Consider the following 27,521-nt stretch of genomic DNA (forward strand, 5'->3'; position numbering starts at 1 on the left):
TCCGCGGGGGCGGAGCCTGCGGCGCGGTGCATGCCGGGCCGGCGGCGCCTGAGCTCCTGTCATGGCGGCGATGCTAGCTTCCCGGTGCTGGCTCTGGGCTGCGCTGCTTATCCCTGCGGCCGCAGTGTATGAAGACCAAGTGGGCAAGTTTGATTGGTGCGTACGTGTGCGGCCTGTTCGCGAAGTAGATGGCTGTTTTCCCAGCACCTGTCTCTTACCGGGAGGTTACCGTTGAAGCAGGATCGGCTACATGACTTGCGGCATCCTGTGCAAAATGAAAATATGTGATTTCTTAAATCAGAAAACAAGAATTTTTGACATCGACCGAGTAGCATTAAGTCAAGCGTCGGGCGCCTCTTCTAAGCTGGTCCTTGTACTGTACAGGTTGCATGCCCACTGTCGGCGCCACCATACAGGCAGGCTTTGGGGTTCTGGTCAGGGATCACTGATTCCTTCTCTCTCTTCAGGTTTCATTTCTATGACTGTCAGGTTGCTGGTCTCCCGGGTGTCAGAGGTCACCAGGCCTCAGTGGACTTTCATTCTTTCTCTAATTGGCTGTTGTCTCCTAGGCACGTAAACAGGGCTTTATGTCTTATAAGTCTTAAACTGAGGCCTCTTTCCCCCTTTTTCATCCCAGGGCAGCCCAGGGCTCAGAGTATGGCCACCCCAAACTCATCAGCCAGGAAATGCCATGAACTTATTCACTTACCCCTTCCTTAAGGCCCTGTAGATGGCTTGCTTCTATTTAAATGTCCATTTAAATATTTTCATTTTGCACAGGATGCCCCTAAGAATCTGTAGTCTTGGGAAAGTGACTGAACCTCTCTGTGCCTTGGTTTACTTATCTGTAAAACGAGCTTACTAATTGTCCTATAGAAGTTCAGAGGATTAATGAGATAATCTCTTTAAAGTACTTAGCACAAAGTCTGATTCATAGAGTGCAATCAATAAATGTTACCCATTATTACTGTTTACACTCCATCAGGGCCCAACTCAGATATCTCCTCTTCTGTGAACTGTTTTTGTCTCAGATAGATTCATATATTCAGTCCATATCATTGGTATTATAGGTTTGTTTTTATACCTTTATGCTTTTTTCATATTTTCCATATGAGTGATGTTACACCACCACCCATCTTTGCATTGCTGGGACTTGAACACAGGGCTGTGCACATGCATTGAGTTACACCCCCAGCACCACTTTCCCCATCCTTTTTGGGGATCAACTCAGCTCTTAACACATACTAGGCAAGCACTCTACCACTACCCCCTGTCCCCCAGTTTAGAGATTGGGTTTTGCTGTATTGCCTAGGCTGGTCTCAAACTCTTGGCCTCAAGTGATCCTCCTGCCTTAGCTTCCTGAGTAGCTGGAACCACAGCTATGTACCACTGCACTGGCCAAAACAACAGTATTTCAAGAGATAATGTGAATTACTGTGAATTATTGTCAGAAAGTCTTCTTTTTGGGTCCTAGTTCTAACAGCAATTAATTGACCTCTCTGGGCTTTGAGTTTCTCACCTGTAAAATGGGGGTACTACTACTTTTTTTTTTTAACATACTTTGTAGGGTTTTTCAGTGGATACAGTGAGAATAAAATATGTGCAAATGCAGGTAGAAACTGCCAAATATAAACCCATCTCTCTACTACTAGTTTAGTTTCTTTAAAAAACATACAAAACAAACAAACAAAAAAAAACTGGACTAGGTACTTGGGAGGCTGAGGTGGAGGATTACAAGTTCAAGGCCAGCCTGTGTAACACTCTGTATCAAAATAAAAAATGAAAAAGGGATGGGATGTAGCTTAGTGGTTGAGTGCCTGTGGATTTAGCCCCCAGTCCCACAAAAAAACAAAATAACAAAAAACAAAATAAAACCTAGACCAAACAACATCATAATAAAGAGAAATGCAGTGTAAATGTCATGTGTACTTAGTGTGCTAGGGATGGCAGACCTTTTTTGATAGGAACGGGCAAGTGCTCCTGTATGCCACAGTCTACCTTGTGAAACTAGTTTTGTTCCCTTTTTGTGCAGGTAAGAGTGCTGAGTGGTTTATGTAGCCCAGTGAGAGAGTGAGTGCTGATCAGGTAGATACTGAGTATGTGTGGGCTTACAAAAGGCCACGGAGGACGAAGGCTTTACCCAGTTTGTGGAGCTGGGTTGGAAATGCTTTTTTCTCCATAGCTAGTGAAAAGAGTTGGATTGTATGCTCATCGAAGGCAGGGCCTGGGTTCTTCCATTTTTAAGTGAGTGCCTAGTCAAACTATCAGTGAATACAGAAAAGACTTTAGCTTTGTTCTAGTGGGATTTGGGACAGGGGCTTTTTAAAGTATCACCTTGAGCAAATACTAAGCTGGAAGACTTAGTATTTCTCAGCTGTTCAGAGGTACATACCGTCGTTCCTTTTGCTTCTGTCTGCATTGCATGGACCTCTTGCCTTTAGTCAGCTCTTTTCATTAACAACCACTTCTTATCTGTCTTAAGGTAGGTGTGATGATGATAACCCAGTGAGTTGTCTTTTTGCAAAGCATTTTGTGCAGTGATTTTGACCCTTGTGTTCCCCTGCACTCTTTTTCTCAGGAGACAGCAGTATGTTGGGAAGCTCAAGTTTGCCTCCTTGGAATTTTCCCCTGGATCCAAGAAGTTGGTTGTGGCCACGGAGAAGAATGTGATTGCAGCTTTAAATTCCCGAACTGGGGAAATCTGTGAGTGAGCTGTGCAGAATGACTGGCTTCAGGGTGGCAAGGCTGATAGCTATGAATCCAAGTGGCCTGTGGCTTGCTGTGCCTACCTGACTAGTCCCCAATTCAGGGACATGATGGCCAAAAGGTGCCTTTCTTGGTGGATTGTGATAGTTTTTTCAGACTTCTTCTCACCTTTGACTAATTCACATATTCCTAGCACTGGCCTTTGCAGTTTATTGTCTCAGTCTTGAGTATCCTTAAATAAGACACTGCTGCAGAAAGCACATTATACTATTTTGCAGTAACTCCTACCTTCAAATCACATCTGCTGGGTAGATTGTGTTTAGGCACTAAAATCATTAAAATAGAATTTATAATCACTGTTTTCTTGTAATATTTTTGTTAATCTTATTATTTATTTTGTGTGTATGCTTTTATGTATATGTGCATATATATATATATATATGTATATATATATGTATATATATATATATATATATATATATATATATATATATATATATATTTTCTTTATAGTACCTTTGGCTTTGCAATTGCTAGGCAAGTACTGTAAACTGAGTTACATCCTCAGCCCTTTTTAAAAAAAAATTATTTTGAGACTGGGTCTTGCCAGGTTGCCCAGACTGACCTCCAACTGGCAATCCTCCTGCTTCAGTCTCTTGTGTAGCTGGCATTACAGGTGTGCATCATCATACCCATCTCATTTATGTGTTTCATGGGGGTGGCATTGGGGACTGGATGAGCAGACACTTCAGATGGGCATATTTGTGCTTCCTCTCTACTCCTTCTATGCAGCGAGCAGGACTGCATCATGGGCAGTTAGTTGAATTTTTTTCCTCCTTCTAAATAAAAGTGGAGGCTTTTATGCAAACAAAGACCTCTTCAGTCCTCTTTTTGGGTCATGGTAATGTTCATAGTAAGGCCTGACTTTTGTGTCTCTCAGTGTGGCGCCACGTGGACAAGGGCACGGCAGAGGGGGCTGTGGACGCCATGCTGCTCCATGGACAGGGTGAGCAGAGGCCTGCGGGGCTTCCACTGTGGGGGCAACCCCTTCCTATTCCTTGGTTCCTTCCTTTGTATGGGGTCTGATAGGGAAAAGAGGAGGGGTGCTCCTGTTTATCATCTGTTTATATGGACCCTAGGAGGTGACAGAGCAAGTTTGGGAAATAATTTCACCTTGGTCTTTTCTTTTCCAGATGCAATCACTGTGTCCAATGGAGGCCGCATCATGCGTTCCTGGGAGACTAACATTGGGGGCCTGAACTGGGAGATAACCTTGGACAGTGGCAGGTAAGGGAGGAAGCCATATTTCATTTTGGATGAGTGAAAGTCTCTGTGGAGCACAGATCTGCATGGGCAGCAACCACAGGCCTTTTGTTTTTTCCCCCAAGGATAAATGAAAAGGCAAAGATCACCAAATGCCTTTTTTTTTTCCTTTTTGGTACTAGGGATTGAACTCAGGAACCCAGGGACACTTAACCACTGAGCCAAATCCCCAGCCCTTTTTATTTTTTGAAACAGAGTCTCTCTAAGTTGCTTATGGCCTAAGTTGCTGAGGCTGGCTTTGAACTTGGGATCCTCCTGCCTCAGCCTCCTGAGCTACTGGGGTTATAGGTGTATGTCACTGTGCCTGGTTATCAAACATCTGTTCTTGATGTTCTGTGTGGCACATGTTTACTCAGCCAGCATTTACTGAGCACCTATTAGATGCAGAGCTCTGTGCAAGGCACAGTGCTTATTCTTTTTTTTTTTTTTTTTTTTTTTTAAGAGAGAGGTGTGAGAGAGAGAGAGAGAGAGAATTTTTTGATATTTATTTTTCAGTTTTTGGCATACACAACATCTTTGTTTGTATGTGATGCTGAGGATTGAACCCGGGCCGCACGCATGCCAGGCGAGTGCGCTACCGCTTGAGCTACATCCCCAGCCCCCAGTGCTTATTCTTATGCTTGAGTTCTTTTCCTAGTCATGATGCATGAACTTTGCCATGTTCTAGGTATGAGAACATAATATAAAACTTTGTGTTTTAGTTTCATGTTTAGAAAACAGCTTGAGCCACTGTTCCATCTTTGCCAAGGTTAAGTTATAGAGTCATTTACATTAGCTTATACGTCTTAGGATGGTAATTCACCTGGTAAATTCTTAGTGGCCCCAGGCAATGGGCATATATGTGAAATAACTTCTTCCATCAAGTTTACAGTCAGACAGGCAGGTAGCCCAATAATGATAGCACTGTCTCATGGGTGCATGGTAGCGGGTTGTGATCTGTTTGCTATGAAGTTCCAGGGAAAGAAAGAAACAGCCCTTAGGGAATTTGGGGGGTTCAGGGAAGCAGTGTGTAGACTTTCGAGGCAGCTAACAAGCTGGCAGAGACAGGATTAAGATCCAAGTATGATTGAATTCAAAGTCTGTTTTCTTACCTACCAAGCCACAGGGACAGTGGTGGGACTGTCTGCTCTGGCCTGAGGCTCACTCTCTACTTGTACTCAGTTTCCAGGCACTTGGGCTGGTGGGCCTGCAGGACTCTGTGAGGTATGTTGCAGTCCTGAAGAGGACGACTCTTGCCCTCCATCACCTCTCCAGTGGGCATCTGAAGTGGGTAGAACAACTCCCAGAAAGGTAAGGCTGTCTCCTTCCAGATGGTGGCTACCTATTTCCTCTCCCTTATAAGCCCCTCCTTCTCCTTAAGGGGCCTCCAGCGTTTGCCAGGCCCCCTGCACATTGGTGTCATGTGTGGTGGGTTTTGCTCCCTGGATTGGGTCTGAAGGCAGAAGCTGTGGCTATGCCTGGAGTGTCTTTGCAGGGAGGAGAAAACCCCTGAGCCACCAAGCAAGGGAGCCGTAGGTTGGGTATTGCTTGCTCCTGGGCGTGGTGCTCTGGGCCTTTCCACTTCTAGTTCCAGTTAGACTGAGCCTTTCGTTCATAGTAAGAGCTAGAATAATCAAGAACAGTTGTTTCCAGGAGTCTGGTGGAGGACACTTGAAGCTGAGAAGGAACAAGAGTTGGGAGGAGAAGGAAAGGTTCTGTTTAGACCTCGTGTGGCAGTTTTCAGATACGGATGGGATCAAAAGTCAAATTCCTGTGGGACCAAATGTGTAATATCTATGAGTCACATTGGCCTGATGAGGACTGCTGGGAACTGCAGTGTACCTAGCTTACCTCCAGGGGTCAGCTTTACTCAGCTGATTGGTGTTCTGTAGGTACATAGGCATATACTTAGGTCCAGTGTCACCATATCTCTGACCTAAGAAAAGCTGGAAATATTATTTTTATGTATAATCTCAGGAATGTTTACAAGAAATTAAAAACAAAAGCAAGGTAATTAGGTGTGGTGAAATACACTTGAAATCATATACTTTGAAGGTTAAGGCAGAAGGATTGCAAGTTCAAGGCCAGCCTGGACAATTTACTGAGCTGCTATACCAAAATGAAAATAAAAAGGGCTGGGAGTATGGGTCAGTAGTATAGAGTGCCCCAGAGTTCAGTCCTCAATACTGCTAAACAAACCCCTAAAAGCAATGAAAAAAAAAAAAGACTAGGGGTCTTTTGGTAGAGTGCTTTCCTAGTACGCATGAGGTCCTGGGTTTGATCTCAATCTCAGAACTGCAAACAAAACAAACCCAGAAGTAAAACTCTAAACTGTGTGAGATAAACAAACCTATCTGGGAATTTCCAGTTTGTGACATCTGTCTAAGGATTAGCATCCAAGTTTTGGAAGACCCCTAAAGATGTTCCTGTCTGAGGGATAAAGCTGTTGCCCCTGCTCTCTCTTGCCTCTTAGTGACAGCATCCACTACCAGATGGTGTATTCCTACGGCTCTGGGGTGGTGTGGGCCCTCGGCATCGTTCCCTTTAGCCATGTGAACATTGTCAAGTTTAACGTGGAAGATGGAGAGATTGTTCAGCAGGTATGGGAAGGCATGGCACTTGAGGAGCCTCGTGAATGGGGAGGGGAGTCAAGAAAACCCTTCTTTTGCACTGGGGACCAGAGAAGTTGGCTGGACAGATGCAAAAGTCATTTAGTCCCTAATTCTGGTCACTTGCTGCTGTCTTGTCTTCATCTGTGTGTATTTAAAGTACGTTTTTTCTTGTGGTTCTCTTCTGGGGTGGCTAAAAATTACACAGATCTAGTCACTGCATGTAGGTGTCTTCTAAGATAATTCTGTAAGATAACAATAGGAAGCCACATTTGACAGATAGTAGGGAAATACCTGTCCGAAGTGTTAGGCATTTATGGTTATCTGGTGTATTTTCAAGTGACCAGAAAGAAATTCCTGATTTTTTTTTTTTTTTGTCTCTGGAGGTTCTTGGGAGGCACATTGGGGTTGGGTTGGGGACAGGAAAACCCCTGTGGAACCAACCACAATCTAAGCCTTTGAGCTTAGGACCCTCCATGGGATTTTAGCAGTGATGCTGCTGATGAGCTGAGAGAAATGTGAAGATCCCTCGTGAGTGTCCTGTTGTGTTGTCCCTCTGCAGGTCAGGGTTTCGACTCCATGGCTGCACCGTCTTACCGGAGCCTGTGGCCTGGTGGATGAGGCTGTGCTGGTGTGCCCTGACCCAGGCTCACGATCCCTCCACACTTTGGCCCTGGAGACAGAGTGGGAACTGCGGCAGATCCCACTGCAGGTGATGGGCTGCAGCTGCTTTCCCTGGTCCTCGGCTTTGCCTGTGGGGCGTGGATGGGGCACGCAGTTCTATGGGGGCCTTTCTTCTGGTGGTGGTGCTACTTCTTTTTTGGGTTGTGATAGCCTGCGGAGAAGTTCAAGCCTCTGGCAGAGCTGGTGTCAGGGGAAATGGGCCACTTTCCCCTTTGAGGAAGCTGAATGGGAGCTTCTGGAGCCACCTGCCTGGCTTAGTTACATCCCCTAGCAAAGTGGGGCAGAGGACACCAGCTTGGTGGGCTAGTCACTGGTTGGCTTCATGTCCTCATCCTCCTTGTTCTTTCCTCCCTTAGTCTCTTGACTTAGAATTTGGAAGTGGATTCCAACTCCGGGTCCTGCCAACACAGCCCACCCCAGTGGATCCTTCTCGGGCCCAGTTCTTCCTACAGTTGTCCCCAAATCACTATGCTCTGCTGCACTACCACCACGGGGCTCTGAGTCTGCTCAAGAACTTCCCCCAGGTAACCACTGGCAGTGTGGGTGGCTAGGATTCAGGAGTGAATGACTGGGCTATCAATGCTAGGAGACAGTGCCTCGAACCTGGAGACATTGGCTTCTGGACCGAGATTGGAGGTAGCCTTACAGTAGGAATAGGATACTTTTTCTTCTTGTCACCTTCCTTGGAGTCCACAGTCATTCAAAGCCTCTTATGGACACAAGAGCAACATGGGGCTTAAGGGGACTTGTGCCTGGCTTGTTAGATGTGGCTGAGGCCTGCTTCTGCTCACAGATGCCCTGGCCATCATTTTCAAAGCTGGGAACACTTTGAACTCCAAGACAGGTGACCTTCCAGAAGGCTGCTGGCTGGCATAGCTCCCATTTGGGAACTGACCCTTCCTTTCCCCACAGACTGCCCTGGTGAGCTTTGGCACCACTGGGGAGAAAACCGTGGCTGCAGTCATGACCTGTCGAAACGAAGTGGTGAGTACTGAGAATCTTAGCCGGGTGTGGGGGGAGGGTCCTGACTCTTCTCTGCTGGGAGCCCTGAGCCAGTAATCTGGGTGCATTCTGGTCAGGTTGAATACATGAGGCTGCTGAAAGATGAATTTGCCTCATATCTGGAGCTTTCTGCATATCCCCTTTCTCCCCAGGAAGGAGGCCTTAATAGGATATCCCCACTTTCACCTGGGAGTTAGAAACCACATAGGCTTTGTGGGCAGGATGAGAAGTGAGATTTGCCTTCTCTAAGAGACAATAAGACAGAAATAAAAGCTTTGTTTTGGGATTGGAAGGGACCCTTTATCTGAATTTTCTTCTGTCCTTCTCTTTCTTCTAGCAGAAACCTAGCAATTCTGAAGATGGGTCAATGGGGAGCTTTTCGGAGAAGTCTAGTGCACAGGTAGGGTGTGGCATCTGGCAGCGTGCCAGACCTGGAGTCCCAGGAGGCCACTCGGGCAAGTGGGGAGCAGCTGAGGCTAGCTGGTCTCCCTGAGTTCCCCTGGATTTCTAACTACTGTCAATTAAATGGTATTGCTCTTGACCCTTTTTCACGATGAGATGAAGAGGTAGAACCCATAGAATCTGTTGCTAATTACATCCTTCTCTAGGCCTTAGTTCCCCTGTTTCTTTTGGGGTTCAGCTGGTAGAGCTGAGTGTACCCTGTGCAGTTGCTGTGCGACAGAAGCGTGGCCCTGGCTGAAGGCACGGGTTGTAGCTGTGGCTTCCTGTGAGCTCTTCCCTGCTTTCTGTCCTTGGGCAGTCTCGCCTCTTTTTGGGACGCCTCTGCCACACTCTACTTACTGGTTTCCTTCTAAAACAAGTGTAGTAGTTGTAATTTCATTTATTTACCCAGGTGCCTCATTTCTGCCTCAGTAATTGGCTTTCTCTGTTTTTTTATTTTCCTTTGCACCTATTTCCCTTTCTGGCCTGGTCCCTTCTCTAGGGTATTTGCCCTTGGTATTGGACATCTTTTGGGGGACTGACCATTGGCAGATTTCTCTAGTTGATGTGTGCTGTTTGCACTCCTAGGACTCGCTGGCTTGCTTCAACCAGACCTACACCATTAACCTCTACTTAGTAGAGACGGGTCGGCGACTGCTGGACACTGCAATTTCATTTAGCCTGGAACAGAATGACACTCGGCCAGAGCGGGTGAGCCAGGGCCTTGGCCTGAAGACGTTGAAGTCCTGCAGGTGTCTCAGCATGGGGCTTCCTGTCCTCAGAGCTAGGTCACAGCCATGGGTCCTGGGTTAGGGCTCTGGACATGGGTTCTAGCTCTTTCCTGAGCCTCTGACTGGTCACAGATAACAGCCAAGGCAGATATTGTGTATGCCTGGTTGTCACTGTGCCCCAGGCCCTGTGATGAGCTTTTTGCCGATGCACAAATTGATGTGGCCTTCCTGTGGTCCTCTGAAGTGCTAGTTACTGACTTGGTTGTACCAATGTAACTGTGGCCTGGTGGCAATTGGTACCGTATCCAGAGTTGCAGAGCTGGTAAGACGTGTTGCTGGGGGTGCAGCTGGGGCTGCTGAGCTGCACAGCCTGTGTTTGTGATCCCAGTGTTCCTTCAGGGAACTGAGTTGTGTTCCTCAGCCTCTCGGCTGTGGCTTCTTCATCTTATGATGGGAATTCTAGTCCTGGCCTCCTGCTGGCTTTGTAGGGCACATCAGGTGCTTGGGTTCCTTCATGGACTGGTCTGAGAGAGCTGAGGGACCATTATATTGACTCCAGGGAACGTGTGTTACCTTGTTGGTGTGTGGATGGTAGTTGTAGATGTTGCCGTGACCTGGACCTGATGTGCCTAATACTTGAATCCTGGGATTCTTATGATCTTGGTTTCTAGCTGTACATCCAGGTGTTCTTGAAGAAGGACGACTCAGTTGGCTACCGGGCCTTGGTGCAGACGCAGGATCACCTGCTCCTTTTTCTACAGCAGCTGGGTGAGTGCACCTCATTCAACCTGGTTTTGTTTCAGCCTGCCCAGACTGGTTTTGGGGGGCTGTGAACAGGTCTGGGAAAGGTTCAAGTGGAGTATAGCTTGAATATTTTCTCCAGAACCATATGTCACCTACTTTTGAGTAATTCCTTAGCATTGTAGGGTGGCATGTAGAACGTTCCGCATTTGACTTGCTGATTTCAGCTCCTTACTCTGCTATTTCTGATTCCTTTTTTATTTTATTTTATTTTGGTATGGGGGATTGAACCCAGGGGTGCTTTACTACTGAGCTCCATCCCCAGCCCTGTTATATAGGTATATGTGTACATATATATATATACATGTATCTGTACATATACGTATATGTGTACTTACATGTATGCTTACGTATATGTATATGTGTGTATGCATACATGTATGTTCAAGTTGTTCATGGACCTTTATTTTATTCACTTATTTGTATGTGGTGCTGAGAATCAAAGCCAGTGTGCCTCACACATGGGCAAGCACTCTATCACTGAGCCACAACCCCAGCCCCCAGCCCTTTTTTACTGTTTTTTTTTTTTTTTTTTTTTTTTTTTTGAGACTAAATTACTGAGGCTGTCACTGAACTTGTGATCCTCCTGCCTCAGCCTCCTGACTTGCAGGGATTACAAGCATGTACCAGCGTGCCTGGCTTTGCCACAGGTCAGGGAGGCAAGCTGAGCTTTTGCAAACTGGTTTCCCATAGCAGGGAAGGTGGTGTTGTGGACCCGGGAGGAGTCCCTGGCAGAAGTGGTGTGCCTGGAAATGGTGGACCTCCCCCTGACTGGGGCGCAGGCTGAGCTGGAAGGAGAATTTGGCAAGAAGGCAGGTATGAACCCGGGGATGGGACAGCAGAGGTGCTGGAGGGGGCTGCCTTGGACTGAGTTTGCTAGTTGAACCCGAGGAGATGCTGCCTCATGGCACCCTGGCACCCTGGTTCAGCCAGATGGCCAGTCTGTTGTGAATGAGCTCCATTTCCAGTGCATTGGTGGCCCTGTGGTTTGTGTAGCCACCCTTTCCAGTGTATGAGTGAACTGTGAATCCCCCAGGAAAGATTCTGGGGCAAAAAAACAAAACAAAACAAAACAACTCAGTAAAACAATAGCTCTCATCCCCTGAATATCTAAAGGTTGTCAGGCACAGTTGTTAGGCACTGTCCACACTTGGAGAGACAGGACTGGATTAATCTGTTTATTATGGAAATAGCTCCATGTCCTTCGAAGCCAGCCGTAGTCCCTACTGCCTAGATAAGATTGATCCACCCCACTCTGATTCAGTTTTGCCTCCTTCCTCTCCCCTTCATGGAAGTGGTTGTTAGGGTCTGCTCTGGGCCAAGTGCCCTGCTAGGCATTGCAAATTTTCTTAAGTGGAGAATTAATTTGACTTTACTGTTTATTTCTGCTTCCTGGATCCAGCGATTCAAGGTAAAGCCCACCTCCTGCCGCCTTGCTGCTTGCTGCCTGCCCACATGGCTAGCTTTTGATTAATTGTTTTTCCTAACTTGCATCAATGAGGTGTATGCTGTGCGTGTGAACTGCTCTACTTGTGACTTGTTCTCTCTGCCCCTCACTTCTCTTCCTTGAGCTGAGGTGAATGGAAAATAGATCAACAAACGTTCTATTTTGTAGTGAGCACTTACGTGCCAGGCACCATGCTAAGTCCTGTATCTGTGTTCTGTGATCTGATCTCTATAACAGCCCTCCAGGATGCAGGCTATTTTACAGATGAGGAACTCAAGGCCCAAAGGTCACACAGGAGTAAGGAGTAGATTTGGGATTTTAATCCAGGCCAGCAGGCCCCAGAGACACTGCTGTTTACTGTGTCACCTGGTAGCTGCCACCAAGTCTCCATGAAGATTTGAAGAATGCAGCCTCATAATGAAGTTAGGGTTAGAGGGAAGGAGGGCCTTGGGATGGGTCACAGGTATGCTGTCAGGTGATGTTGAGCGGTTGACAGAATAGGAATGAGGCAATGGGAGGTGACATGATATACACGTGAACATACTCGTGCCCCTTCACCCCCACCCCATACTCTCTGGCTCTGTGTGGCACCCAGAAGCCTTCCCCACCACCCTCGGTGTGGGACTGTGCTAGACATTCACAGCATGGCTGCATCCTGCATGGTGAACCTGGCCTCTTAGTCCTCTAGTCCCAGTTCCAGGCAGACGTGGTTAAAGGAGCTGGGTTTGTGAAGCTTGAGTGTGGCTAAGTGGGAGACTGTTGGTGTCAGAGCAAATTGCCCTTTGGGCTTTGGCCTGGAACAAGAGTGACCTGGATGCTCTGCAGGAGAGAGCAGGGTCCCTCCTTGGAGAGTGGGTCCAGACACCTTGCCAGACCCCCTGTCTGATGGGGAGTGCTTTGCCCTTTTCCTGATGCCAGATGGCCTGCTGGGGATGTTCCTGAAACGCCTCTCGTCTCAGCTCATCCTGCTGCAGGCGTGGACTTCACACCTCTGGAAAATGTTCTATGATGCTCGGAAGCCCCGAAGTCAGATTAAGAACGAGATCAACATCGACACCTTGGCCAGAGATGAGTTCAACTTGCAGAAGATGATGGTGATGGTAACAGCCTCAGGCAAGGTGAGGGCTGTAGGCTCCGGGTACCAAATCTTCTGAAGTTCAGGGGGTGGGAGTCAAAAAGCCTTGCTAGAGGATGGCACTGGTTCCAGTTTGCAAGGATGGAATCAGTTCTTTGGCTTATCTGTAGTGAGTCGAGTATTTGTTTACCTTGCAGCTTTTTGGCATTGAGAGCAGCTCTGGCACCATCCTGTGGAAACAGTATCTACCCAATGTCAAGCCAGACTCCTCCTTTAAACTGATGGTCCAGAGAACGACTGCTCACTTCCCCCACCCACCCCAGTGCACCCTCCTGGTGAAGGACAAGGTGAGGCTGTCTTGTGTGACTTGAGGCAGAGTGGGTGTGGCTCTTTTGGTGTTTTGAAATTTAATTTTCTCCCAGGCTTTTGGAATTCTCCAAGTGTCCAAGAGGAACATTCAGGGGTTAGAGGTTGTTTCTTCCAGTTTCTTGCCTGGCAGGAGGAATTGACTAGAAAATGGATCTAGCTCTAGCCAGCTTTCTTCTTTTCTAGTCATAGGCTACTGTTGGTGACTGAGTGACTGTTTTCTATAAGGAAGGGTGGAATACAAAGCTATTTATATCTCTCTCCCAAAATTAGAATGGATTTGGGGGATCTCTGATAGTAAGAGAGGGAATGTGGACACTTCTGGAATGGCTGTTGTGGGGTTGCTGAATTGGTATTTACTTGACTTCTTATTTGTTCTTTTTTTTTTTTTTTTTTTTTTGTATCTGGGACTGAACCCAGGGGTACTTAACCACTGAACCACATCCCCAGCCCTTCTTATATTTATTTTGAGACAAAGTCTTGTTAATTTGCTTGGACCTTGCTAAGTTGCTGAGGCTGGGTTTGAACTCGCAGTCCTTCTGCCTCAGTCTCCCGAGCCACTGGGATTACAGGCGTGCACCACTGTGCCTGGCTCTTATTTGTTCTTCAGTGTGTCCAGTTCTTGGTTATGTTTGGAGCCAAAGGCAGTTTGACTTTTTTCCTTTGACATTAGCTCTGGGACTATTCACCTTCAGCCAAGAATGTATTTCCACAAAGAGGGCAAAAGAATAGGGACTTTCTCACAGTTGAGCCAGAGTCTCAGCTATGCTGATTTACCCTTAGGATTTGCAAATTTTTTGACAGTTTGCTCTGTCCATTTTAGGAAACAGGAATGAGTTCTCTGTACGTCTTTAATCCCATTTTTGGGAAGTGGAGTCAAGTGGCTCCCCCCGTGCTAAAGCGGCCCATCTTGCAGTCCTTGCTTCTCCCGGTCATGGATCAAGACTATGCCAAGGTGTTGCTGTTGATAGATGATGAGTACAAGGTACTACATTCCTGGGGGATGCATTCCTGGGGGATGGCAGGTGGAGTAGGGTGTGGCATGGGGTGGTCAGACACAGGTGGCGCACAGGCAGATGCTGTCTGCAGTCGGCATATGCTTGACCTCAGACCGTCCCCTCAGAGACATGACTGCTGTGTGTACCTGGCTTTTTTGTGACTGCTGTTTCTGTACTTGTGAATACACAGGTATTTAGTAGAATTAAGCTTAATCCCTAAACAGAGTTGCCTCTAGTTCCTTTAGGATTTGCTCTTTTATTTTTGAGGCTGTCTCTTATGGGGAAGCAGTAATGAGTATTGGGAAATGGGGCTGAGCAATTCCTGAATTTTTCTTTAACGTTTTTTATGGGCTCTCTGGGGTTTTCAAGGTCACAGCTTTCCCAGCCACACGGAATGTCTTGAGACAGCTACATGAGCTTGCCCCTTCCATCTTCTTCTATTTGGTGGATGCAGAGCAGGGACGGCTGAGTGGATACCGGCTTCGAAAGGTAGGAAGAGTGCTCTGGCGGGACTCTTTGTGGGAGGATGTGGGTGTTGCCAAGTTATTTAGCTGAGATGCTATTCATCTTTTTGTACTTTTAGATCAGCACAACCCTGGTATCTGATTGAAAATCGATCACTTGCTCATGTTGGTTGGCAGGTTCTGCATAGAGGACGTGGTCTGGGTGCTATGGACAGAGCAGTGCATGGTGGACTAAGCCTCTGTCCTCATGGCCTTTTTTTTTAGGTATTGGGATTGAATTTAGAGGCACTCACCCCCTGAGCCACATCTCCAGCACTGTTTTGTATTTTATTTGGAGATAGGGGCTCACTGAGTTGCTTAGAACCTCGCTTTTTCTGAGGCTGGCTTTGACCTTGTGATCCTCCTGCTTCAGCCTCCCGATTTGCTAGGATTACAGGTGTGGGCCATTGTGCACGGCTCCCTCATGGCCCCTTTTTTTTTTTGGTACTAGGGATTGAATCCAGAGGTCCTTCACTGAGCTACATCTCCATTTCTTTTTATTTTTTATTTCAAGACAGGGTCTTTGGGTCTAAGTTGCTGAGGCTGGCTTTGAACTAGGGATCCTCTGCCTCAGCCTTCTGAGCCACTGGGATTGCAGGTGTGCCCACCATCCCTGGCCCTCATGAACTTTTCATTCCACATTTCTTTCCCTATAGCCCAGGGAAAGGATGTTTCCCCCTATTCTTAGAGGGAAAGGAGGGTGGGACATGGGAATAGGGGTTGAGTAATGAGTTGTATATTTATATGAAGGAGATATTATAGGACAGCTCTTGAAAAAGCATGTGCTTTACATTTTATTTCTAGAAATAGGTTTGGTTTGCTTTGATCCTGACGCACTTGAACTGAGCTCTTCCATTCAGCAATACACACCGGCTCTGAGGTTCACAAGCGATGGCTTTGGCCTAGTTAGCAGGGCTGCATAGAGGGGTACTTGGTGGTGTGTATTCAGCAGAGAGACCTCCTCTCCTGTCCTCGAAGGGCTTTTATTTATTTATTTATTTTTGCAGTACTGGGGATTGAACCCGGGAACACTCTACCACTGAGCCACTCCCCCAAATTATTTTATATTATTTTGAGACAGGGTCTTGTTAAATTGCTGAGGCTGGCCTTGAACTTGCAATCCTGCCTTAGCCTGAATGACTGGGATTACAGGCATTGCCGTCATGCCTGGCTTAACTCTGTCACATTAACTTTGTGAACTGGGGCATATATCTCCAATGTTTTCTTGTCTATAAAATAAGATGGTAAAGGCACCTGCATGAGGTTGCTGTGAGGATCCAGGGATTCTTACATGTAAGTTGTGTAAATCAGTGGCTGACACTGAAACAGTTCCATTGGAGGTTTTGACAGTGTGATGCCCTTTCCTGACGTATGTGTGGCAGCTCAACTTTATCATAAACAGCATAGGAGTGGCCTGCCCAGAAAACACATGCTTTACCCTCAGGGGAAAAAGGAAATTATCTTTCTGAGTTCATAAAAGGGACCTTGCAGGAGATGTTCTTTGTAGACAGGGGAGCAAAGAGGACGTGGCTGTTGTGAGTCAGTGGAGCCCCGGGGACTTCATCCGAGTCAACAGTGATCAAGGGAAGATGGAGGAGGCGAATCTTCCCATGGGCCTAAGCCAGGGCTGCCTGTCCATCTGACCTCCAAGTGTGTTCACTGCCTGTCCCCTCATGTGAATGTTTTAGTGAGTCCTCAAAGGAGGCTGTGGCAAAGACACCTTATTTGGTATTAATAAAAAGGTTTATTAAAACACTTAAGGAATACACGAATTCATTCTCATCACGAGAGATCGCATTGCTACCGAGGCGCACAGCAGGGTGTGAGAGCCCTGCCACCGGATCCCCGCTGTCGTCCCATGGCACTCGCTGCCTCTTCTCTGGTGCATGTGCATTTATGAGGCTGTGTCCACAGCTGTGTGGATACACACCTGTGTCTCATGAAAGTTTTCTTACTGAAAGGAAATTGGCCTGTATTTATTTGCTTTTTTCATCTGATGTGTTTTCTGCCTTAACCTTTTGTTCAGAATTCCATTTTGATTTAAGTGAAACATTGAAAAAAGTATAAAATCATGAGGCTCAATGAACCTGCATGAAAGGAATCCACTGGTGTATATAGCAGTCACATCAAGAATCGAAAGAGCACTCGCACTTGGGAAGGCTCCTGTCCCTTTCCAGTCCCGGGCCCTCTGTCCCCAAGGGCTCCATGTAATTCTGTGGTGTGGATGTCTAATAACATACTGAGTGGTGAATGCATGTTGGTTTCCTACGACTGTGGAACCATATAGGAAAGGTTTTGAGGTCCTGGCTAGCTGACTAATTCACTGCTGCCCTGGTGTGCAGGGATCTCAGATTTTATTAGTAAATGCTAAACTTTCCTTGGAGACATCCTCCTTGGATAAACATTACTGTTTATGGAATACTGTTGGGTATTCTTTTCTTTACTGGCTTTAATATTTTTCTTTCTTTGTTTTCAATACTGGGAATTGAACCCAGGGGCACTTTACCAGTGAGCTACATCCCCAGCCTTTTTTATTTTCTATTTTGAGATAAATAGAAAGTTTTACAGTCTGCCTCAAATTTGTGATCCTCCTGCTTCAGCCTCCTGAGCCTCTGGGATTACAGGCGTGGGCCACTGTGCCTGGTATTTTAGTATTTCTCTTAATCAAACCAAGGGTTCCAAACTTCTTCATAAGCTAGGTCTTTATTGCTATTTTTCAAGGAGTTCTGATCTTGTTTCTTTTAACCCAAAATATTCAGACACTGAACTGCAAGATGGACCAGCTATAGCTGTCTGAGGTCTGTGTGTCCCCTTCTGAACACAAGCACTTTTTCTCCTGCCCTAGGATCTCACCACTGAACTGAGTTGGGAGCTGACCATTCCCCCAGAAGTACAGCGGATTGTCAAGGTGAAGGGGAAACGCAGCAGCGAGCATGTCCATTCCCAGGGCCGGGTGATGGGGGACCGTAGTGTGCTCTACAAGGTATGTTACAGCAGCCTGGCAGAGTGAGGCCTTTAGAATGAGGGAAATAAGGGCTTCAGTTCTGGCACTAGGACTAATAGATAGGTGACCTACTTTTGCTTTTAATTCCTTTGAGCCTATATTATTTGTGAAGTGGGTGTCATTTTTTTTCCCTTTGGTGCTAGGGATGGAACCCAGGGCTTCCCCTGTGTTTGGCAAGCTCTCTACCACTGAGCTACACCCCAACCTGGGTGTGATATACCTTCTTCCTAGAGTTGTGGTGATGATCACATGAGATAGTATGCTGAACCCAGTGCCTGGTGTATAGTAACTACCTGATAGATGTTAGCTTTTATCATTAGTAGTAGCACTGATAAAAGCCTTCTGGGGCTTACCCTTAGTCAGTCCATCAGGGAGACAGGGTGACTGGTGGGCTGCAAGACTGTCTTGTGTGAGAAGGTAATCCTGGTAGTAATGACCTTTCATACCTCTTCTGATGGAGCCAGAGACTAAGTTGGAGGAGGGTGCAGTAGAATAGTGTAACAAGACTGTGGAACCTCCCCAAGACGCTGCTTCCCTGAGCATGAAGCACACAGCAGAGTGCAAGCCTCCAGTGGGACTGTCAGGTCCAGATTTGCCCAGCCACAGACTTGCTCTTCATCAGGGGTCATTTACTTAGTTTACCTACTCTTCCACTGTCACAAGTATCATGGGGTTAGTAGCACTGACATCTGAGGACTGTCTTGAAGGTTAAAGGTAACATGCTTGGAATAATGCCTGCCACGGGGTCACATTATTATTAATCCTATTTATTTGATTCCTTGTTTTGAATACTGGGAATTGAACCCAGGGGTGCTTAATCACTGAGCCACGTCCCCAGCCCTTTCTTCCTCTTTTTCTTTTCTTTTTTTTTTTTTTTTAAAGAGAGAGTGAGAGAGGAGAGAGAGAGAATTTTTTTAATATTTATTTTTTTTTTAGTTCTCGGCGGACACAACATCTTTGTTGGTATGTGGTGCTGAGGATCGAACCCGGGCCGCACGCATGCCAGGCGAGCGCGCTACCGCTTGAGCCACATCCCCAGCCCCCTCTTTTTCTTTTTTTAAAATACGTTTTTGGTTGTAGGTAGACACAATGCTTTTATTTTTACTTATTTATTTTTATGTGGTGCTAAGGATCGAACCAAGTGCCTCACCCATGCTAGGCGGGCACTCTACCACTGAGCCACAATCCAAGCCCTTCTTTTTTTTTTTTTTTTTCCTGGTGGTGCTGCGAATTGAACCCAGGGCCTTGTGCATGTGAGGCAAGCACTCTACCATGAGCTATATCTACAGGACCCCCAGCCCTTTTCATTTTTTATTTTGAGACAGGGTATCACTAAGTTGCTTAGGGCCTCCCTAAGTTGCTGAGGCTGGCTTTGAACTCCTGATCTTCCTGCCTCAGCCTCCTGAGCTGCTGGGATTACAGGCATGCACCACCGCATCTGTCCTTAACTTGAATTCTTTATTGATGAACGTCTTCTATGTGACAGCAGTCAGTTTTAGTTCATTTGGAATGCCCAAAATGTTACAAATTCTAAAGTACATTTTGGGCTGGTAGAATGCTTGCTTGGCATGTACAAGACACTGGGTTCCATCCTCAGGATCATTAAAAAAAAATCATATTAATGTGTGTGTATATATACATAGATAAAATTTTTAAAATAAACTTTGATCCATAAGTATAAAAGTTAAAATCAACTAGACCACTTGTACTTTCATGTGCTGAAAAGAATAGTAGCTACCAGTAGGACTTTGTGACTTCATAGTCATAATCCAGAGGTGCTCTATCACTGAGCCCTTTATTTTATTTTTAATTTTGAGACAGGGTTTTGCTAAGTTGTTGAGGCTGGCCTCAAACCTGTGATTCTCCTGCCTTAGTCTCCCAAATTGCTGAGATGACAGGTATATGCCACTACACCAGGCTCCTGATCTCGATAGTTTTGTTTTTTTATTTTATTTTTATTTTTTTAGTTGTTGATGGAGCTTTATTTTATTTGTTTACATGTGGTGCTGAGAATTGAACCCAGTGCCTCACACATGTTAGGCAAGTACTCTACCACTGAGCTACAACCCCAGGTCCTGAGCCCTTTTTAAATATATATTTGGAGTTTGGAGTGGCGGGGGAGCCAGGGATTGAACTCAGGGGCACTTGATCACTGAGCCACAACCCCAGCCCATTGAATAGTTTTGATGAGTACTAGTCAGGTGTCTTGTAGAATGCCTCTCAATTTTGGAGTGTCCGATATTTTTCCTATGGTTGCACTGTGGCCATGGGTTTTGGAAGGAGGTCCACAGAGGCTTAGCAGTGACTATTTTTGAGTGCTGGCTGGATGCTGTGTGTTGTTTTTAGATAGTGGAATACAGCAGTGAATCAAAGAACAAAACTTCCGGAGTTTATGAGGCTGTCATTGTAGTTGAGAGAAGTTAATAGTGAAAACAATAAATAGGTAAATCATACAGTGTGTTGGCAGGCTCGGGTTTAAAACAGGTGGTAAGGAAGGCCTCCCTGTGAAGGTGGCAAAGAATCAGAGACTCAGAGGGAGGAAATGAGTCATGGTGGCCACCTGGGGAAGAGCCTTCCAGACAGGAACCAGAGCATGCCTCATGTGCTTGAGAACGGCAGCAGGCTGTGTGCCCGGCACAGAGCGAGTGAGGGCCCTGAACTGCTGAAGGCAGTGGGACCCATCACAGGCTGCCTCTCGGGCTTCATTTGGAGTGAGAGGAAGAACCCCTGGGAAGCTTTGAGCAGAGAAGTGACATAGGCTGAGATTCAACAGGCCCATGCAGCCCAGACTGGACTGTAGAGGGCCCAGGAGGAAAGCAGGACCAGTGGGCTGTTGTCGTCATCCAGGGAAGAGGGTGGCAGCAGAACTGGGTTGGAGGACGTGGTGAAGAGGAAACTTATTCTGGATACTTTTTGAAAGTAGAGTCAATAGGAAATGTTGATAGGTAGGGTGTGTGTGTGTGTGTGTGTGTGTGTGTGTGTGTGTGTGTATGTGTGTGTGAGAGAGAGAGAGAGAGAGAGAGAGAGAGATGACTTGGACAGTTTGATTCTGAGACATCAAAACATGGAGTGCTGTTGACTGAGGTGGAGGCCCCAGGCACAGCCAGGTACAGCCAAAGAGTCAGCCTGGGGCTTGTGAAGTTTCAGGTGAAATCTAAGGAGAGGTCAATGGCTGATGGTAATACCTGGAGTTTTGGGAGCTGGGGTCTGGCTTGGATACTTAATTTGAACATTGCCAGCACCTGTAAATAGTGGTAGGGGTTGGCTGAGGTCACCAGGAGGTGAACTTAGAGGGGAACATCCAAGGCCTGAGTGCTGTGGGTATTTCCATCACGAAGGTCCTGGGGAAATGCGGAGGATTCCTCCAGAGGCTGGGAAGGGGAGGCCAATGAGGCAGAAGGAGACCAGGGGGAGGTGTCCTGGGTGAGGAGGGCGTGCTCACTCTCCCAGATGGTTCTATTGGTCAGGTAATATGAGAACCAGCACTTACCCACTGGAGTTAGGGGCAGAAAGGCTACCGGTGACCTTGGGGAGAACAGTCCTGGTGGAGAGAAGTGACAGGTATCCTGAGGTTCCAGACCTGGGGTCTCCAAAGGCCATGTTAGTGCCAGCTCTGAGACTTAACAAGTCACCTCACTGCCCTGACTTCCTCACTGGTGGACTGTGGGTGGTATAAGCCACTTCACAGGGTTGTTGAGGGAATTAAGGGAGAGTCAAGGCACTTGGCGTGGCCCCTAATCCCGGTGGACATAAACTAAGCCCAGGGATGAGAAGCTCTTATGACTAGAAACACTAGTTCCTCTGCCAGGCCAGTGAATCACAGGTCAGCCTCACAGTGGCCCTGGGCTCACTGTGAGGCCAAGCACATGACATGTCATTTTTCTGAAGGAGCTTTTCTGTCTCTCCCCAGAGCCTGAATCCCAACCTGCTGGCCGTGGTGACCGAGAGCATGGATGTCCACCACGAACGCACCTTCATTGGCATCTTCCTCATTGATGGTGTCACTGGGCGTATCATCCACTCATCTGTGCAGAAGAAAGCCAAGGGCCCTGTCCATATTGTGCATTCAGAGAATTGGGTGGTGGTAAGAAGGGACCAGGGACATAAGGTAGCTCAGGAGGTCTTTTACATTTTTTTTTCAAGTACTGGGGACTGAACTCAGGGGCATTTGGCCGCTGAGCCCCATCCCCAGCCCTATTTCATATTTTATTTAGAGATAGGGTCTCAATGAGTTGCTTAGTGCTTCACTGTTGCTGAGGCTGGCTTTGAACTTGCCATCCACCTGTCTCAGCCTCCCGAGCCGTGGGGATTACAGGTGTGCACCACTGTGCCCAGTGGTCTCCTGCATCTTAAATTCTTTCCAGAAACCCAGTTGCTGCTCTCTGTTTTCATAGGATCCAAAGGTCTCTGGATGGCAGCATAGGTCCTGGTTAGGAGCAGAGGCTCAGGAACCACACTGCCTAGGTGTGATCTTGGCTGTTCCTATTCCTGACTGTGTGACTGTGAATTAATGCGTGAGCTTTCCGCATTACATCATTGGTGGAATAGGGATGATAACAGTCACCTCGTCTTGCTAATAGCAATTCCTAGGACCTGGTAAGCACTCAAAGGCATCTAGTTAGCTGTTAATATAGCTTCTAGGAATATTGAGAATTTCTTTGTCATGTGGCAAATTGTGAATAGCCTAGTTAAACTGGCTTGAAAACTAGTAAACTTAGGAGCCAGGAAGTAAGCTGGTGTGCTAGGCGCTTCTTTTCCTCCCTGGGTCTATAGCTGAGTTGAAAGGTGCCTTTCAGAGTAGTTTTCCTCTCCTTGCAGTATCAGTACTGGAACACCAAGGCGCGGCGCAATGAGCTTACTGCACTGGAGCTCTATGAGGGTACCGAGCAGTACAATGCCACCGCCTTCAGCTCCCTGGACCGTCCCCAGCTGCCCCAGGTCCTCCAGCAATCCTACATCTTCCCCTCCTCCATCAGTGCCATGGAAGCCACCATCACTGAGCGGGGCATCACCAGCCGACACCTGCTCAGTGAGTGCTGGGGGCTGGCTCTGGGATGGCCGGGTTCCCTGAGGCAGCTACACTGAAGGACAAGGGCTGTCCTGTCTGACCACCTGTAATGGGAGGTTGGCTAAAAGGGCTCCATTTCAGGGGGAAAGTTTAGCCTTGCCCTATAAAGATGACCACTTCTTCTTAGTCCTCATTTCTGATGAACCACTTACCTTTTTTGGTGTTTTCACCCAGCTAGAAAAGCAACCCCTGATGGTATTATTTTTTTTATTTTTATTTTTTTTTGTGGTACTGGGGATTGAACTTGGGGGTGTTCTACCCCCAGCCTTTTTTTTTTTTTTTTTTTTTTTTTTTTTTTGAGACAAGGTCTCAAAAGTTCAAGGCCAGCCTTGAACTGGTGATTCTCCTGCCTCAGCCTCCCAAGTAGTTGTGATTACAGATGTGCACTACTGTCCATGGTCCTGATATCATTTTTTTGTTATTCTTTTTAGGTTACATGACATTAAGATCCCATTTTTGTACATCATGTGGCTTGATATTCTTTTTTTTTAAGTTGTCAGTGGACCTTTATTTTATTTATTCTATACAGTGCTGAGAATCAAACGCAGTGCCTCACACATGCTGGGCAAGCGCTCTACCACTGAGCCACAATATCAGCCCCCTGATATTATTCTTAACATAGCCTGAGTTGACTTGTTTAGACATCGGCAAGATTTCATCTTGTATAGTCCAAGTTCAGGACTCAGTGATTGTTCAGTGGTCTCCTAGGCCTACATTTGGGGCTCTCAGCTTAGACAACCACTGGCCACGGTATGGACTGTCAGATCCGAGGAAGGCAGCCCTCTTGGCAGCGTAAGAGCTTCCATCAGCATCACTGACGCTAACACAAACTCATGCTGCTGGCCTGCCGCCCTCCCTGGCCGGCCACACTGCCAGACACGGCCTGGTTTGCTTAAGGAGAAGGAGACTACTGGGGGGAGGCAGAGGGATGATGAAGTCCAAGTTGCCTTCCTTCCACACTCTTCTCTTTCACCGTTACCCATAACTTGATTTAGAACTTCATCTTCTAGTGTCGTAGGATGATGGTATGGGAAGAAACCAGTATCTTCAAAAGTGGGAACCTTCACTCAGACCCATGTATATTATTGGATTACCATTTTTGACGATTTAAAGGAGCCTCCTTGACCAATCTTTTGCTTGATTTAAACTCTTTATTTGAAATTTCCGTAACAGTATTTTTGTAACTGACCCTCCCTGTGTTTTAGGTAAGTGAACATTCCCTTCTTCCTTTGCAGTTGGGCTCCCTTCTGGAGCAATTCTTTCCCTCCCCAAGGCCCTGCTGGATCCCCGGCGTCCTGAGATCCCAACGGAACAAAGCAGGTGAGGCCCTGTGGCTGTGCTAAAGGCTCTGGCCATAGGTACTTCACCTCACCAATGAACTCTGATTGTTAGCCTGCCCTGTGCCATCTTGCCAACCTAGGGACTGGGGACTTGAATAAGTCTGACGAAGAGGAGCCTACCTTCTGGTGGAAAATAAATAAATAAATAACAAATAAATTAAGTGCAGTATCCGGCACTTGTAATGCTGAGGAGGAAAAATAATACAGAGCCGGCTACAAAGGGGATGTGTCCAGGTGGGATTTGCGATCAGGTGGCCTGGGAAAACCCCTCTGAAAAGGAGAATGACTTGAGTAAAGCCCTAAAGGAGGTGGAGGATCCTGTGTTGTGGATGACGTAGAACTTTCTAGGAAGAGGGAACAGGTGGGCTGAGGCCCTGCAGTCATGTCTGCTAAGTTCGGGAGGATAGGCCTGTGTGGCTAGATCATTGAGTGTGGAGACACTGGCGAGTCGTGGAAGTCATGGGGCCAGGCCTGGGGACAACCGATAGGTCATTCACTGTCAGCAGACACCATCTCTGTGTACATTCCCACCTCCATCCTGACTTCTGTTCAGTTAGGGGCACTGCCAGTGTGGACATTGTAAAGATAGCAGATTTGTCCTTGAGGGGCAGGGGAGTGTGGTTTGGAGCACTGCATGAGAAAGGTGGCTAGCACCGGGGATGATGGCCAGGAGGAGCGGGACAGAGGCACTGGAGTGGAGAGCAGGGGCTGGCCTTGTGGCTCAGTGTATTAGTTTGAAAATGGCCCTGACTTTTCTCCTCTGTGAGAAATCCCCGTCAACTGTATATTACTGCTTTTCAGGTTTAGAGCAAAGTAGGAATCCAGATCTCAGCAATACCCTCCAGACTGCCTTCCTAATATTCAGCCCTAAGATTTTAACCACTTAATCCAAGTAGGCTTCACAGGAGATTTGAAGTTAGATATGTGGCCTGGAAACGTCCCAGGACCAAGGAGAGGCAGCCAAGGGGTCCCTGTACAGCAGCTTCAGAGTGCCTGTCCCCTCTGTTGTTTTGCAGAGAGGAGAACCTAATCCCGTATTCTCCAGACGTACAGATACATGCAGAGCGGTTCATCAACTACAACCAGACAGTCTCCCGGATGCGAGGCATCTACACGGCTCCCTCAGGCCTGGAGTCCACTTGTTTGGTGAGTGGAGCCCACAGCCACCCTGTAAGGCATCTGTTCATCGTACCACTCTTGGGAAACAGCTGAGGATATTCTGTCCCTGAATTTGAGGTTGTGGTGGCTCTCCGGCTGCCATTCTTCCTAATTCTCATTCCATCTGCCTCCCAGGTTGTGGCCTATGGTTTGGACATTTACCAAACGCGAGTCTACCCATCCAAACAGTTTGATGTCCTGAAGGATGACTATGACTATGTGTTAATCAGCAGTGTCCTCTTTGGCCTTGTTTTTGCCACCATGATCACTAAGAGACTGGCACAGGTGAAACTCCTGAATCGAGCCTGGCGGTAAAGCCTGAAGACATTGTGCTGGTATTGGAGAGCCTTGAGGACGTGGGTCAGCTAGGGAGTGGCAGCGGTGGCCTGGCAGGTCAGTGGCAGGGGTGTCTGCTTCTGTTCTCAAGAGTTGAAGGAAAGAAGATGAACTTTCATGCATAACTGCTTTTGGGATACACGATGCACAGTCCCATGAATGCAGACCACACTCTCCAACTCAGCTGAGGATCACAGAGCACCTGAGGGGTTCCTGCTCAAGTTCACGGCTGCTCTTCAGTTCTCTTTCTTTGTCCTCTCATGGAAGTTCTGTTTCTTCATAAGACCTCCAAATGATTGTCTTCTTTTGTGAGACCTGTTTAATTTGATTTCAGTTTTCCTTTATTTCCCAGCCTTATCTAGAAATCCTTCTGACTTTTCCCTTGCCTCTTGCATCAAAATCAGAGGGGGCTTTTCTTGCCAGCTCCACGTTATAGGTGCATTTACTGCTTGACCTTGAAGGGTAGGGTGGGCTCTTCCTTAGCTGAGGGTTGAGGGCTGATCAACTTCTTAAGACTTCCCTCTGAAGTAAGGTGCGTTGTGGAATTTGTACATGGTGTCAGAACTAATTTTAATTAAGCCTCTTGTTTCATGCTTAATTTATTAGGTTGGGCCACCCAGGCTTTGCTTCAGTCCATCAAGACCAAGTGCATAATTACATCTTGGTTGTTTGGGTATTACCTGTGCTTTTCTCCTGAGATATGTCAGAGCTGAAGCTTTTTTTTTTTTTTTTTGAATTGTTTTTGGTGGTGCTGGGGACAGAACCCAGGGCCTCACACATGCTAGGCAAGTGTTCTACTACTGAGCTGCATCCCCAGCCTGGCTGAGGCCTTTTAAAAACTACTGAATTATCTGAACCTTGAACAGATTTCAAGTGAATGGAAAGAGTCTGCCTGTTTCTTGGTATCTCATACTCTCACTTTACCCATGGGCTGGCCTAGTCATCTTATGGCTTAGTTCAAGAAAGTTGTCCTTGTTTAAGAACCCTATTATTTATTTTTAGTTTAGGGCTTTTTTGTTTTATTTTATTTTGGTGCTGGGGATTGATTCCAGGGCCTGTGCATACTAAACACACACTCTACCACTAAGCTAAATCCTCAGCTAGTTTTAAATACAAATTAAAATGTGTGTTATATTTCCTCTTAAGATGAGGTTTTAACTCTTACTGATCTGACTTTTTTTTTGTGGTGCTGGGGATCTGACCCAAGACCTCAGGCATGCCCGGCAAGGATCTACCACTGAGCCATATCCTGGGCCCCCAGCCTAATCTTTGAAGCTTTCAACAAGAGAAGCACTGTGCAGGTGCTACAGTGCTGAGCTGGGCTGCTGTGACTGCTTCAGACAAAAGGAGATCCAAGGGCTTCATGGACTTGGGGAAGAGTGGGGCTTCTCTTTACCATGATAGCGTAGGTCATCTCTAGCCCTTTGATGAGAGGGAGAGGTACACTCAATCTTCAGAATAAAGTGATGAATGACTGACCTGAGTCCTGTTCTGTATCTTAAGATGACCACTATGAGATTACTTTTGCATTAGAGTGGAGAAAAGCAGTACAGAAGTGGAGTGAGTGTATTTAGTAAGAAAACATGACAATTGAGTTGGTTTAGGTTATTTAAAAACAATTTTTCTTCTTTCTGTGGTCTTATTCTGAAGGTAGGTTATCATGAAGAAGGAAGAAAAATGATAATCATCACACTTTAGTAATAAGGTTGTCAAATAGATATTAGTGAAGGCATGATTATGTATTGCCAGGAAAATATGTCTATTCACCCTGACTCAGCGTGTTTTGTTTAAATTAACCTGGACTGGGTGCAGTGGCACGTGCCTGTAATTCCAGCAACTCAGGAGGCCCAGGCAAGAGAATCACAAGTTCGAAGCTAGCATGGGCAATTTAGTGAGCCCCCATCGAAAAATAAAACAATAAATAGGTTTGGGGATATAGCTCAGTGGTAA

General features: G+C 46.7%; 1 protein-coding gene across 3 annotated transcripts; it reads left to right on the forward strand.

Moving 5' to 3' along the window:
* Positions 1-5: 5 nt before the first annotated feature.
* Positions 6-27,047, forward strand: EMC1 (ER membrane protein complex subunit 1). Of its 3 annotated transcripts, none has more exons than XM_081306796.1 (23): positions 6-156; positions 2,579-2,703; positions 3,647-3,712; positions 3,900-3,993; positions 5,191-5,319; positions 6,482-6,608; positions 7,180-7,329; positions 7,658-7,825; positions 8,214-8,285; positions 8,641-8,703; positions 9,333-9,455; positions 10,147-10,243; positions 10,970-11,092; positions 12,642-12,841; positions 12,996-13,145; positions 13,988-14,149; positions 14,532-14,651; positions 17,511-17,648; positions 21,580-21,753; positions 22,488-22,698; positions 23,973-24,057; positions 25,094-25,223; positions 25,371-27,047. In XM_081306796.1, the coding sequence occupies exons 1-23, from the start codon at positions 62-64 to the stop codon at positions 25,548-25,550; spliced, it is 2,982 nt and encodes a 993-aa protein (XP_081162922.1). In that variant the 5' UTR covers positions 6-61; the 3' UTR covers positions 25,551-27,047. The 3 variants fall into 3 exon arrangements, with proteins under 3 accessions (XP_081162922.1, XP_081162921.1, XP_081162923.1); XM_081306795.1 differs by having other exon boundaries at positions 31-156; positions 8,644-8,703; XM_081306797.1 differs by lacking the exon at positions 8,641-8,703 and having other exon boundaries at positions 31-156.
* The last annotated feature ends 474 nt before the right edge of the window (positions 27,048-27,521 follow it).

The sequence above is a fragment of the Spermophilus citellus genome (assembly GCF_964194105.1).
Source record: "Spermophilus citellus genome assembly, chromosome: 9".
Taxonomy (NCBI): Eukaryota; Metazoa; Chordata; class Mammalia; order Rodentia; family Sciuridae; genus Spermophilus; species Spermophilus citellus.